This window comes from Lontra canadensis, unplaced genomic scaffold, assembly GCF_010015895.1.
Source record: "Lontra canadensis isolate GAN:19392208 unplaced genomic scaffold, GSC_riverotter_1.0 scaffold61, whole genome shotgun sequence".
NCBI classification, from domain to species: domain Eukaryota; kingdom Metazoa; phylum Chordata; class Mammalia; order Carnivora; family Mustelidae; genus Lontra; species Lontra canadensis.
In genome coordinates, this window is record NW_022631055.1 from 11370266 (window position 1) to 11386151 (window position 15886).

At 35.3% G+C, this 15886-nt stretch overlaps 1 protein-coding gene across 1 annotated transcript in view; it reads right to left on the reverse strand.

The window, feature by feature from the left end:
* Positions 1 to 15886, reverse strand: part of LRPPRC (leucine rich pentatricopeptide repeat containing) — a 105262-nt gene that overhangs the window by 49050 nt on the left and 40326 nt on the right. The window contains exons 15-23 of the mRNA XM_032877965.1: positions 10703 to 10730; positions 8697 to 8754; positions 7502 to 7608; positions 7200 to 7277; positions 6811 to 6855; positions 6348 to 6461; positions 5201 to 5331; positions 4402 to 4487; positions 2780 to 2987 (exon numbers count right to left, since the gene is read on the reverse strand). Of these exons, the coding sequence (XP_032733856.1) occupies positions 2780 to 2987; positions 4402 to 4487; positions 5201 to 5331; positions 6348 to 6461; positions 6811 to 6855; positions 7200 to 7277; positions 7502 to 7608; positions 8697 to 8754; positions 10703 to 10730 (855 nt within the window). The remainder of the gene's footprint in view (positions 1 to 2779; positions 2988 to 4401; positions 4488 to 5200; positions 5332 to 6347; positions 6462 to 6810; positions 6856 to 7199; positions 7278 to 7501; positions 7609 to 8696; positions 8755 to 10702; positions 10731 to 15886) is intronic.

A 15886-nucleotide genomic window follows, 5' to 3' on the forward strand; every position in this document is an offset into this window, starting at 1 on the left:
GGACTACACACAGAGATGTGGTTTATAAAATAATCCTAATGAAATGGAACATATGAAAGTTTTGTTCAACTCTGCATTATCTTTCCATTTAATACAAGTATTATCATTTTGATAATACAAAAACAGATTAGTTTACCAACTTCTTAACAATTGTGCAAACCTGTTGGTTTTGTATTTTCCTTTGCAAATAAACAGAAACAAAATGTTCTTCCCCCACACCCATAAAGCTTTTTATACATTTTCCAAATAACAAATTGACACAGGATTACTTTCTCCTGTGTTTTCTTTACTGCTAGAAAAGTCAGCCTCAAAATTAAGATCTTACTGAATCTTAAAGATCATCCTTCTGAAAAGCCCAATTTCATGGATTTGTTCCAGAATTACAATATTTAAGGGACAGTCTCTTTAGAGTCTTTGCAGTGACATTCCAAAAAGATGCTTGTCTTTGGATGAAAAGATGAAGATTTTGTATGATATTCTGAAATGCATTTCATACTTTTATCTCAAATCTGAATAAAAAAGGCTCCTTCTCCAGATGAGCTCACACTTGCTGAGGTCAACTACATGATATTACTGAAGATAAAACGTATTTAATCAAATCAAATACATGTGGACTTTTTGGCAGGCTAGTGTAGTTAATACTTGTACTGTACTTGTCATGATTCTGAATTAGTTATCTTACATCAGTTAGGGAAAACACAATTGCAAAGAAGTTTTCAAAGATAATTTTTCCCCCAACTTATCACAGACTAGACGTGCTACTACTGTTTTCTGCTTCTTTATAAACATGAAATTTCCTTTATCTCTTCCTCATTATTCTCATGACTCTGTAACAGTCAACAAAACCTTTTTATTATGATGAACTGAAAGATCTTGCCATGGAGACTGCCTCTGCAAAGCAAAGATAGCAAAAAAAGACTAGGCAAATCAAAATAGTAGGTAATAATTCCTTGATATATCTGAAAGTAGTTAAGAAATCATAAAAGAAAAGATACTAATTTAGATTTCTCTAGCCCAATTAACAGGGACAGCCACATTTTACTGAGACATACAAATCTCTGACTGTACTCTGCAATCAGAAACACAGAGCATGCTCCAGGTTAACATCTGAATCCCATGATATTTCAATTTTCCTGTGGGTAAGCTCTCCTTGGTTCATGAGCCCCATCTGCAGACCTCTTTTAGAAAACTTTCATGTCTTCTCTGTCTTCAAAGTATTTCTATTTGTAAGATACTTTTCTACCATGGCCTCATTTTCATTATAAATTATTTTATTTTTGCCCAGTAGAGGAGGGCCTAATTCTTCTGGGCACAGGGCCCATTTCTTTCAAATCCCTATGCAGAGCTCCATATGCAATTTGCAGAGATGGGTCTTTCAAATAATCAAAAAAATTCTAGTAGGAAGCATATTAAATTATAGGATTTCTATATAAAGTTGGCTGTGAACATGAGAACTCAGTAACACAGTATTGTTTGAATCACTATTTCTTTAAAAGGATGTAATGCTGAGACTGTAGAGGTTAAGATCTGGCCAATCACCTAACTCGATAAACTATTTTTCGATTGGATGGCAAAGAAATTATTTCATCAAATATATATGTGGAATTATCTGTGTGTGTATAAATATGTATACTCCCCATTTCCAAACATGGAGCTGAGATAATTTTGATTTCCCATTTTAAATTCAATGCTGAATCATTCATTATATTCAATTAATTATACCCTCTAATAAATAAAGAAAAACCACCAGAAATTTGGGAAGAATATAAAAACTACTAAGATATATCTTTAAATTTTCTCCTGGCATTGACAGGGCCACATCCATACCAAAATAAGAAAAATCCCATACATTTATCTTGATGAGCCCTGAGCAATATAAGGAAGTGTTGAATCACTATACTGTACACTTGAAACTAATATAACTCTATGTTAACTACACTGGAATGAAAATGAAATAAATAAAATCAGGAAATCCCAATCACAAAATAGGCAGATTAAAAACTGCATTAAGCCATGAAAAGGATAACAAAGAAGAAAGATCTAGGAAATTAAAAAAAAAAAAAAAAAAAGGAAAACGTGAAAAGAAAACAAGATAATAAAGGATGCTTAATGGTTTTACTAAAATGTTTCACTCGTTATAAGAATGTAAGGTTGATTTTTATGATTTGCATTGCAATAATATCTTAAATTGGGCACCAACTTCAGCATTTCAAATGTAAAAAATTTCAAACTCCAGAAACCTCACCATATCAACAAAATTCACCTTCCTCCTCTGCGACCGCTCCCCCCCGCCCCCCAGCAAAGCACAGACATCCTCTACAGTATTAATGGAAGCTACAGTCACCGTATTGGCACATGCTATTAAAATCAAATACCACATGGAGAAAAGGAGCACTGAAGAGATGCTGCTACATTATTACCTGAATCACAGTCACGATGCATAACCAAAAGCCCCAGAGAATCCTTCCTTCTTATATTAATAATTAACACCTATAAGGCTCAAAACTGGGAAAAATTAGATTCAATTTCATGTCCTGTCATCACACGCCCCACAAAAAAAATCACCACAGACCATTCCATGGAGAAGCAACCCACAGGACCACAGACAGGGCTGCTGGTCATTTTAAAGGTCAACCAGTCCGTATTAAGTCCTCTCATTCCGTGGCAAACACCCCCCCCAAGGCTTCCAAGGAGCACAAAGTACTGACAAAATATCAGTACTTGATCAGACTCATTATTTTAATGCCAACATTTAAAATTCAAAATTCAATTAACTTACTTTTCCAGATACAGAGTGACCAATGGGGAACTTAAGGCTGAGGAAGGTTTCGCTAACCCTAGTGTCATGATGGCTTCATGCAACCGTTTCACTGTTTCAGTTTCACCTCTTAGAGCTGCGCCATTTAGGATGTGGAAAAAGGACAAGACTGTTGCATCTTTGATAAGAACATCCTTCTCTTTCATCTCCTTTAGAATGTTAATAGCATCTACAATGAAGTAACACAAAAGACCCTTAGGTAATTTCATGTAGGGAAAACAAACTGCTATTAAAACAGCATTTCAAGCCCAGCAGGAATGTAAATTCTAGTGTATAATGCCGATTTCAAGTTAATTACTACTTGCATTTCTAAACGAGACTACAATTATAAATCCACAATAGCATGGTTTTATCATTTCCCTGCAACTTTGACTACAAATTATAGATAGGGACTGTGTGCCCACTCTGCACCACATAACCCTGTACGGTCTGCCCTATAGCTGTAAGATCCTCCTAAATGGATGCTTTTATCGTTCAGAGCTAACATCTGCTAAATCACATCATTGTTTCTTCAGCAGATGGCTTGTCAGGAGGCCAGATAATAAAGATGTGTTTACACTGTATATACAGCCAGACTAATGGTCTGATACCGATAGGGCCTGTTTGCTATGTCGATACTAATTAGCCAAGCAGAGCCAATGAAAGCTTTCCAAAAGACTGCATGTTAATACATTAGATTCATTAAGCTTCATTAGGAAGGCAGAAACAAACATTTTAGGATATGGAATAAGTGCATTTTTATAATGTTGTTTTTAATTATTGCACAGACAAAATGTTTTGACCGCTTCACGAAAAGTGATTTTAGAAAAGCAGGCTAAACCTTATAAAGAGTTTTCTCTGTTAGAAAGACTTCCTAAAAAAAAAAAAAAATAATCCAACATTCAAATCAAGTATTTTCTCCACACATTTTTTCACTGTAAAAAAATTTTTAAAACATTCTCTAGAAATAAAAGGGAAGAAAGGAAGGCTAAAATAGGAATAAAACCCAATGAGAAATATAAGAAACAAGTAACAGTAAGAAGATATGATCAAGTGTAAGTAATTAGGCTTAGCATTATCTCAACAATGAGCAAATTAGAGAGTGCATATCAGCTATACAATCAATGAGGTTTTCTCTGCAAACTTCTAAATAAAAACTTACTAAAGTATGTATTTTTGATAATGTTATTAAAAGTTAAGACAAAGACTACAGCAAAATTCATATTCTTAAAGGTTATGTTTATAGGTTCTATGTTCAGCCTTCAGACGTTCTTAAGCAAAAACAAAGCCATTAGTGCAGGCATATCAGCAAATTGTGCCATAAGTCATGATCTTCAAACTCAATCCAAACAGCAATGCTAATAAAAACTAGCTGCAGAAATGCAAAAAGCACTGAGCTGTGCAAATGTAAATGACAAGCTTGCCAATCCATTAAAACTAATGGCCTACACTGTCCATGCAGCTCTGGATGGATTCACATGCAAATTTGTATGCAAAGTGTTCAGGCACTTTGCAGGACATGATATACCATTAATATCAATTCGCATGTTATTCCAGTGGCAAGATACTTGCATCACACATTTCCTTTATGTGCAGAGGCTTACCTTGGAGCTTGCCATGTTTTCCCAATACTTTTACAAGGCCTACGTACTTGCCGATGTCAAGGACAGCAGATGAATCTAAACGGTCACTAAAAATTAAAGGCACATTTATATTGTGTTAAAAGTTGACTGTGAAAAGAACTGCAATAGCCATTTTATCCTTTTCAAAAACGCATCAGTTGTTCTGAATTGTTATGAACATAGGCCTCTACATTTCAGTGAAGGTGTATTTTTGAAGCCATATTCAAATGCACATACCGTTATATTCAAAGTGACAAAAGAAGTAAAAATCTACCACTACACGTATATTGCATCACCCCATCTGCAAATGATAAAAATGAAGGAATTCTTTTGCTTCACAGCACTTTAGGTGATTCTAACTTTGTCATAAATGTTGAAATACTCCAAAGGACGTATTTTTAATTAGTAACTCTATAATGATGGTAAACTAAAGATACCTGAGAAATGGACAGAATGTTGTTCACACTATAGAGAAAGGGAAATGGTAAGCCTTATACAATAGTTACCATCACCCCTTGTGTGATCTGCAGTTATATAGTCAATGGGGAAAAAACCTTGGCTTTAAAGGACAAGATGTCTTATCATACTTAAACAAAGACTCCTTGCTGACAACAAGCCATAATTAATCAAAGAGAGGCATATTATGAAATTCTAAAAACACAGACAAAAAAGAATTTTTAAAAATTACATTCTGTAAGAGTAATATTCAATTTACATGATCCATCAAGGACTGTCTATCAGCATAAATGCTGATGATCTGCTTCAGTGCCAGGGTACTCACAATTCTTGTTTCAGGTTCAATGCATCTTCTGCATTATCATGTCGACAGCACAAATTTATTAAAGCGGCATAGCCACCAACAACCATGTCAGATTCATATTTTGCTTTCAATTCAAGAGCTTTTTGCATGTTCTAAGATAAAGGACAGAAGTAAAAAAGAAGTAAGAAATGACACAAAAGTAAAAATGAACAACCTCTAGGTTTAGCATTCAGAGTATAGAAAAGTGAATAGCGCTTTAAAAACAAATGGATCTATGTTATTAACTTCATCTTCCTCCTTTGTATTTTTATTCACCTTTCAAAAAGCAGGCAAAATACATCTGTAGGGTTTAAAAGATTTGTTACATGTAATGCAAAAGAAGTTGCTGTGCCAAATTTGATATTTTAGCTTTGTAGGTATTATAAAAAAGACGTCCAAATTAAATATGTACCAAGCCAGCCCCTACTCACAACAGTCCAATGCCATACACAGAAATATGTATCATGGCAAAGTTCCTCAGAGTCTAGTTTAATATCCAAGCAAAGTGAAAGAATCTTTTAGAATTCAACAGTACTATGTTATAATCTTAAAGTCAGTTATGTTTTTTTCCCCTAAAAAAAACAGGCATACGACCAAATCATATTGAACCAGAAACTGAAAAAGTCTAGTGAAATACCACAAATAGCAGGCACACACTAAAATGAACACAAAGTACAGCTGGACGCCTGCTGAAAAAAGGCAAGAGACCCTTTATCTCAGAAAGAGCTTTTTTCCAGCAGGAAAATGGAATTTCAATCCCTGCATTAACAACCCAGTAATATTTGACTTGCAAATGACTACTGCATGTATCAGTTGCTTGACAATCTAGATATAAGAGACCGGAGCCATGGCTTGAAAGGACATTTGGCATGTATGATAAACCTATCACGGCTGTTACTATCATTCACTTTGCAGATTATCATAAACAAACTACAGCAACCCGAAAACATGCCATTCAAGGTGTAGCTGAAATTAGTTAACCTTTCATTTAATTGCATTCTTCACACACATGCCATATAATAATCAATTGTGAAAATCATAAATATTGTATTTGGCTTTGCTTACTTTTATCTATGAAGAATTTTTTTTTACCTTAATAGCACATTTGAAATATTTAAACAAATGTTACCTCTTCTGAACAAAGCGTTAGTATGAGTTGCTTTAGGACATCTCCTATAGGTTGATTTTCAGCTTTTAGTTTTTCAAGTGTAGACTCCAAAACAGATGATGGCAGCTGTGCAGTCTACAGGAACAGAAAGAAAAGGAAAGAAATTTACTACAAAAAGAAAATGCACCCTTTGTCACTCTTCCCTTTAAGCTGACCTTTCCTAGGTGTCATAAATGCTATCAAGGACATTAATCTGGGGATCTGTGGATGAACTCCAGGGATTTTTGAAGCTCCTGGGATACATACACAAATTTCTTAGATACCGCTGATTTGTCTGAGATAGGGAACAGAATAGCTGTTACCAACTTCTTAGATGTACCCTGATGACAAAAATGTTAGGAACCACTGGTTTTATAAGGACACAACCTAGAATTCTCTTTAAATGTGGTTATAGCATGCAGAATCTACTCAAAAACCTACTTACTTTTCGAGAGTCTATCTTCTCTCTTTCAACCAATATATTAACATCCTAAAATTGAGATTTAAATTAGAATTAGAAAATACACGGAAATATATATTAGCAAATGTCAAAAGTGAATTTCAAAACTTTCAGCTCATATTACTATTTTTCCATCTTCTCAAAATGTTCCAGAAATTCTATTCATACTTCATTAACCATGGTAATAAGTACTTAAAACATATCCTTCAATATATAAACAGCATTTATGAACCATCAATGAAAAGCTAGCATTTAATGGATGTCATTTAAGTAAACTGTTTTTGGCCAAAAAGTATCATAGTTAAATACAATTTTAACATGCTTTTATATACAAATTAAGCATTTTTAAAAGTTGATTACTATTTCACACACACCTTAATCAATTCAGGAACATGGTAGCTATCCAGTAGATTACGAATGCCTCTGTAGATATTTTCAGGAATTTTTACATTCTGTGCAAAGGGAAAGGAGGAAAATCAAAAAAACAAAAACAGGCTGAGTTTTAGACAAGCAAACTGAAATTTATCTAACAGAAATTATCCCAGACATAATTTAAGTCTCCAACTCGTGTATGTCATTGAGAAGTGGTCTGGTTGTACTTAAAAGCAGCAATTTCAAATCTAATAGATACATGTCAGACAGGACAGGCATTATATAGCAAAAAATGAAATGGTACCATCTCCTTCAGCTGATGGAAGTATTGTCTCAAACGCTCCTCCTTGGCCTGTACCTCTGAGTCACTCATGCTGTCAATCAAGTTATAAAGAAAATAGCCAACAGCTTCTGTGGAAAAAAACAAGAGAAAGCATTCCACTAAAATTACTGAGACTGTCATGTTATCAAGATTAATTTATAAGAAATCATTTTGGTGTGAGATGTCACCCTGATGAGAGGCTCTGAAATGGCAACACTGATCACTGAGGCATAGAGATTATGTGGTTTGGGAGCACATATCTAACTGGTGAGTGAAAGGAATATTAATTATTTTCAGACCGAGTGACAGCTTTTCAGGACTGAATCTTACTTCAATCTATTTTTTTCCACCACTCTGTGACAGAAGTGGTCCTGCCCAAGGCCTTACCCCTTTCCTGTCCAAATCACGAGTAGGAAGAATAAATAAATGCCTTGTATACATTTCTGCACTAATTTTTTTATGGGCAATATTTAGGGAACACATAAAATTAGAAACGACTGTCAAATGTTGAGTATAGAAAGTTAAATAATTTTAATAAGCAGATACAGTAATCCTGTGGAGAGCTGCCTATTAGCCAATGAAAAACCAAGATTAACAAAGATGTTTTGTAACAACAGTAATTTTCCTATGCGTTCAAGCATAAAATGTATAGGGCCATGTGTTAATACCTAGGATAGAAAATCTGAACTTTCAAGAAGGGTGCCTTCTTAAAGAAATCCATATATTATTCTAGGCTTCATTATATGGAAAACAAAAATCATTAAATGTCAAAATAATGTATTTTGGATAATAAATTATATTTAAGTGGGAAAAACCTAAAGATCTCTTTTACTATTTTATACATTTAAAATTAACTATATCTCCAAAACATTAAAATAACAAACACTAAGAATGACTGGTCTTTAAGCCTATTTTCACATGTGCTGTAAAGAAGCATTTCATCAGTGTCTAACCAGAAAAAAGCCTCCAACCGTCTTTAAAAACAATTTACAGTGATAAAACCGAACACCTCAGAGATCTCAAAATGTTGTGGTTATCAACATAAAGATTTATAACCAAATGTTTTCAAATTTCACTTTCAAAAAGAAAATGTTTACTGCTGTAATCCTTCTAGCCCATCATTACACAGAAGAATGGATTTGTGGATAAGTTACAATCATCGAAATTGAAACGCTACCCGTTGGTCCTGGAGGCTCCTGGCAATAACGTCCATCCTTATACAACAGTTCTGTTATCTGGTAAGACAGAAAATGCACGCATTGCAGCAAGAGAAGCAAACAAGAACAAATACAATCTGAAATTGAATTCCTAAAATAATAAAGCCTCTCCCCAGTAAGGTATTATTCTATATCACAGTAATTCTGCAATACCCCCACCTGCCAAGGAAATTGTTTCGTTTTTAAACAATAGGTTTGTCTTTAAAAACAAAAAACAAACCCACGTTGAAGGAAAACTCAATGTTTCATGAAATGTCCCTAAGAAACCCTCTAAATGGATTTGTTTATAGATTGTTTTAAATAAACTGTTATAAACGGGAAATATGGCTTTTAGGAATTATCAACCAGTATTATTTCTCATTGTGTTGTTTTGGTCTTCCTGAAACTGGACCAGTTTCCTCCTTTCAAATGAAGTATTACAGAAATAATAAAGTAAAACTGGTTGGATCACTAAATGGCTTAATTTTTTTTTTAGGTTTTTTTTCCCCCAATGACATTTTCCCAGTTATTTTAATGGCATTAAAATCAAAGGGATGAAAAACTCTCATGTGCTTGTTCTCACAGATTCCTATCAGTTGAATGCAGAAATACTAAGACATACATAACACATATTCTTCAACATTAATTCCGCTGGCAAAATTTTAACTAAAGGAATCCAAATACGTATTTTGTGGTGAGAATGATTATAAAACCTACAGTACTGGCCTGTAACTTTTGAACACAATATCTGACATCCTTGGTCTGAAGACAGTAATAATGGAAACATACGGCTCTTTTCCAAAGTCACATGAGTTAGAATACACATACTTTATGTGTATTCCACGACTGAACTTGCTCTTAAAATAGTGCCTAGCACATATTTAAAGTGTTAACTCAAAATGCAATTACTTCTACTACTATTAATTTGCTAATACAGAAAATTAGGCAAAATTGACCATATCCCACTTCACTCCACCATGAAAATCATGCTGGACTTAATGACAATTCAAAGGATCGTTAAGGTAGAAAGTACTCAAAAACAAAGCAAAATGAAAAAAATTCTCATTTACAAACTGTTTTTTAACCAACACAGATATGTTTAGAAAGCGGAAAATACATTATACCAGAAGTTACAACCATACAATAGATCTAAGATAGCTACATTTAATACCAAATTTTGAACAAAAACACATTTTATGAATAAACCAATAAAAAAAATATTTTTAGTAAAAAAAAAAAAACAACACTTCTAAATATACATTTCCCAATCATAAATTATAACTGTGTAGTTTGACTGGCAGTATAATACTTAAAACAGAATTCAGTGAAATTTAGATCTTAAAAAATATTTAAATTGGGAATTCCAGTTAATAATGTACATTTATTTTATTTAGCTACAACTATTTCTTGCAATTTAGCATAAGGGTAATTGTACTTCCTGCTTTAGGACAGTTAATGTCTTAAAAAAATAGCAGTTTAAAATTGATCTATACTTCATCTATATATAGACAAATATGTATGCGTATATATTTTTTTCTTTTTAAAGATTTTATTTATTTGTCAGAGAGAGGGAGAGAGAGCGAGCACAGACAGAGAGAATGGCAGGCAGAGGCAGAAGCAGGCTCCTCGCCGAGCAAGGAGCCCGATGCGGGACTCGATCCCAGGACGCTGGGATCATGACCTGAGCCGAAGGCAGCTGCTTAACCAACTGAGCCACCCAGGCGTCCCTGTATGTGTATATATTTTTTAAATTAGTTATTAGATCTATAAATCAAATTTCAGTGCAATAATGTTAACAGCTTATGAAGAAGGATCACTTCAATAATAAATTTCATGCTCTAGGAAGACAGTTTTAAAACTACCAATTTCAAGATCTAAAGTCATTAATTTAAAATAGCACATCACAAATGTATGAGAGTATTACAACTTTGGCTCTCAATAGCTTTTTATACATCACATTAGGAACTGCAGAATTAGGAGTACTTACCTTGCTCCAAAGATTTATATCCATAGACCTGCAGAGGGCAGCAAAGGATTAAAAATAAATACAGAGGTTTTAAAAACCATTTTAAGTTAAAACACACTAGCAATGATTATTTGCAATGCATACAGATCCAACTCATAAAATAAATAAGTAAATGTTCCCAAAGGTAAGCTGAATTTTCAGGACAAGGTAATTTGGAAAGGCTGATTCTTACTTTGAACCATCAAAATTAAAGATTAGTATGGACAGGAATCAGTAAGACCCCTATCTTTGGGTCCAAGTTTGACAGCAGGATATGTACATACTCTAAAAGCATCTGCTCAGAGACTGCTTATTATTTCTAATGGTAAAGATAGAACCCATAAAATGGAAAAATTGAACATCTTCACTAGGTGATCAAAATTAACATCACTAATGAGACACTGATGAACACTGGTTTTTTTTTTAGATTTAACTCCCTGAGGACAGAATATCTATCACTGCTATGGTATTCCAGGTAGTAATGGACTTAATCAAGAGGAACCATCGTAAGGAACATTCTATAAACTAACTGGCCTATATTCCCCCAAAATGTTAATGTCATAAAAGACAAAAGCTGAAAAAGTGTTCCATACTAGAGAAAATTAAAGCTAAAAGACAACTAACATCCTTCCCTAAAGTAGATTTCAGAAAGGAGGGGAGGAAAGACAAAAAAAGAAAAAAAATTTTGATAAAGTTAGAACAAAAAGCTATAGAAGGCAAAAATATTCCATCAATGCTAAATTTCCTGAATTTGTTAACTGTGCTGTGGTTGTGTAAGAATATCCTTGTTCTGTAGTGGAGCCTCTGGCTGGCTCAGTAGAGCATGGAACTGTTCTAAGTTCAATTCCCAGATTTGGGGTACAGATTACTTAAAAATAAAACCTTAAAAAGAAAAAAAAAACCAGAATATCCTTGTTCTGTAGAATTGCATACTGCCATATTTAAAGGTAAAGGTTCACTATACATGCAGCCTAAGCCCAGAGAGTTAAAAAAAAAAATTATTATGTGCATGTGTATATATGGAATGATAGATGGGTAGATTCATTCATTAATATGTGCCAAAATGCTAAAATGTTAGTAAATGGGGTCTTTTAGAGTTCTCTGTGCCACTCTTGTAATTTTCTATAAATCTCAAAATTATTTCAAAGAAAGCAGAAAGAATGGTTCACCCAAACTGTTCCTATTTAAATGAAAAGCCTTTATAAAACAGGATCACCAGTGAACTCTGGTCTTATACTACTTCCAAGCTTAGTAAATTTAATGTAAGTTCTGTATATTTATTTAACATCTACTTATTTTGATTTGACAGAGAGTGAGCTTGTGTGGATGGGGCGGGGAGGGGGGGGCGATACAGAGGGAGATGGAGAGAGATCTAGCCCTTTGTCAGAGCCTGACAAAGGGCTAGATCTCAGGTCTCTGACATCACGATGTAAAGCTGAAACCAAGAGTCAGACGTTTAACCAACTGTGACATCCAGGTACCCCATATAAGCTCTTTATATTTAATTCAAATATGTCACCTACTTTAAAAAGACTATGTGTTTTGGGGTGACTGGGTGGCTTAGTCGTTAAGTGTCTGCCTTCGGCTCAGGTCATGGTCCCAGGGTCCTGGGATAGAGCCCCGCATAGGGCTCCCTGCCTAGGAGGGAAGCCTAATTCTCCATCTCCCAACTCCCTCTGCTTGTGTTCACTCTCTTGCTGTGTTTCTGTCAAATAAATAAAATCTTAAAAAAAAAAAAAAAGGCTATGTGTTTTAAAGGTAATTTTATAATGTAAATGTAATATAATTGATTAAAACTTATAGAATAGGGGTGCCTAGGTGGCTCAGTGGGTTAAGCCTCTGCCTTTGGCTCGGGTCATGATCTCAGGGTCCTGGGATTGAGCCCCGCATCGGGCTCTCTGCTCAGCAGAGAGCCTGCTTCCCTCTCTCTCTGCCTACTTGTGATCTGTCAAATAAATAAATAAAATCTTAAAAAAAAAAAACTTATAGAATATATTACATATATTTATTTACATTATAAAATGTCCACAAAATCTATAAGCCTTTTTAAACCTGTACCCTTACAGGCCTTTTTAGGCCTTATAGGCCTTTTAAAACTTGAGGTTGGGCAGCTTTGAGTGGACCAAATTTTGGTACAGTGAGTTAACAAAGCACTTATTTTTAAATGGGGGTGCTTGGCTGGGTGAGTGGGCAGAGCACACAACTCTTAATCTTGGTGTGGTAAGTTTGAGCCCCATGTTGGGAGTAGAGATTACTTAAAAAAATTTTTTTTCAGAATGAACTACCAACACATGCAACAACCTGGATGGATTTCAGGGTCATTATGCTAAGTAAAAAAAGGCAGTCTCAAAACATGACATACTTTATGAGTCAAATTATAAATATCTTTGCAAAATAACAAAATCATATAAATGGAAAATAAATTAGTGGTTGCCACAGCTTACAGGAGGAGTGGAGAAGTAGGAAGACTACAGGGGGTCACAAGGTGGGTATGTGTAGTGATAGAATAGTTCTTTATCCTCACTGAGGTGGTATTACAAAACTATACATGTAATAAAAGTCAGAACTACATATACATACACCTTGTGCCAATGTAAAATTCCTGGTTCTGATAATGTACTATAATTAAGTAATATGTAACCAGTGAAGAAAAACAGGACACAGAGGGTCTATGTGCTCTCCACCCATTTTTGAAACTTCCTGTGATTTTATAATTATTTCAAAATAAAAAATTCAAACATGTTCCATGCCCCTGTGGAATCCTCTTCCTTATGATGAAATCATCCCTCCCACTGAGGCACATTAAGAAAAAGTTTTGAAAAAGAAGATGGATTCTTATCTATAGGTGGGGGAAAAATGTTTATGAAACTCTATGCTTGGTATAGTGTTTATTTTGATTTGAGAAAAATTTTTTGAGAAATCAGTTAACAGAAGAAATGATAAACTGACCTAAAAAAAATTACAGCTCAGGGCTTTGGCAGAAAACAATCTCTCAATTATTACAAGCTTTCATCCCACCCATCTACTGATTACAGAGCAGACTCCTCTGACTACTTGACATTTCTATATGTAAAAATAAAAGAAAAAAATTTTTTTTTTTTTAATTTTGCCAAATAGTAAGTGAAAAGTGAGAACTCAAGATATGAGGATAAAATGCTGTGCAGTGAACAGTAAGATACAATAAAAGTCTATACTGAGGGGCGCCTGGGTGGCTCAGTGGATTGAGCCGCTGCCTTCAGCTCGGGTCATGATCCCAGGGTCCTGAGATTGAGCCCCGCATCGGGCTCTCTGCTCTGCGGGGAGCCTGCTTTCTCCTCTCTCTCTGCCTGCCTCTCGCTGACTTGTGATCTCTGTCAAATAAATAAATAAAATAAATGTTAAAAAAAAAAAAAGTCTATATTGATAAAAAATAAGACATCTTTTTTGACCAGGCTAGGAGCAGCTTTAATTCCAAGGAATTTTTTTTTAAGATTTTATTTATTTATTTGAGAGAGATCACAGGTATGCAGAGCAGGCAGAGAGAGAGGGGGAGGCAGGATCCCTGCTGAGCAGAACCCCCAATGCGGGGCTCAATGCCAGGACCTTGGGATCATGACCTGAGCTGAAGGCATAGGCTTAACTGACTGAGCCACCAAGGCACCCCAATTCCAAGGAATCTTAATCTATAGGTGCCTACCACATCTAAGAGGGAGGAGAAGTGAAATCAGAGTTTGCAAGCAAGAGGCCAATGCCCCAAAGTTCACAATATTAAGTGGCAAGACTTATACTGGTTTGTTAGCTTGTGGTATCATTACGAAGGTGATCTTAGGGGCACCTGGGTGGCTCAGTGGGTTAAGCCTCTGCCTTCGGCTCAGGTCATAATCTCAGGGTTCTGGGATCGAGCCCCGCATCGGGCTCTCTGCTCAGCGGGGAGCCTGCTTCCTCCTCTCTGCCAACTCTCTATCTGTCAAATAATCAAATAAAATCTTAAAAAAAAAAAAAAAAAAAGAAGGTGATCTTAATTACTGTTAATTCTGTCTATGTGATATTATAGTGGTTATATTGTTATATTTAAAATAAGTTCTGGGGGCACCTGGTTGACTTAGTCGGTTAAGCATCCAACTCCTGATTTCAGTCCAGATCATGATCTTAGGGTTGCTGAGATGGAGTTCCCCGTCTGCCTGAGATTTTCCCTCTCCTTCTCCTTCTGCCCTTCCTCCCATCCCCCTCTAAAAAAATTAATAATAAAAAGTAAAATAGGGGCGCCTGGGTGGCTCAGTGGGTTACACCTCTGCCTTCGGCTCAGGTCATGATCTCAGGGTCCTGGGATTGAGCCCCACATCGGGATCTCTGCTCAGCGGGGAGCCTGCTTCCTCCTCTCTCTCTGCCTGCCTCTCTGCCTACTTGTGCTCTCTCTGTCAAATAAATAAATAAATTTTTTTAAAAAATACACACACACATATTATAAAAGAATAAAATAAAATAAAAATAAGGGGCACCTGGGTGGCTCAGTTGGTTGAGCATTCGGCTCTTGGTTTTGGCTCAAGTCATGATCTCAGGGTTGTGAGATGGAGCACTGAGCTCAGTGGGGAGTTTCTTGAATATTCTCTCCTTCTACCCTTCCTCCAATTCATGTGCATGCCCTCTCTCAAATAAATCTTTAAAAAATAATAAAATAAAAAAATAAGTTCTGAGCTGAATTACTAAGTATTTATTGGTAGAATGACAAGAGATCTGTAATTTAAACAGTCTATCCAGGGGTAGACGAAGGGGTTGGTGAAGGGAAAAAATGAAACAGGACGGCCAAAATCTTAACTACTGAAGCTGGCTGATGGATCCTTTCCAGAGTTCTACTTTTCGAATGTTTGAAAACTCCCATAGTAAAGCACAAAGACATACCATCTCTGGTCTAAATGCTGCACTTCTACTCCAACTCTCAACATTAATCAGCTGGGCTTACTTTTTAAGAAAAGCTACATAATCCTATCTCTCATCAAACACCCGCTAAAAAATAAAAAAATATTAAGATTGCAAATTGCCCTCAAACCTGGCATTAAGTACCCAGGGAAGGCATGGAGATAAAACTTCATAGCTATATATGTATCTAAAACAGCTGACGATGACTAAAAGCCCTACCTTTGAATGTGAAACTTCAGGACAGATGGCACAGGTTCAAAAAAATAGTAA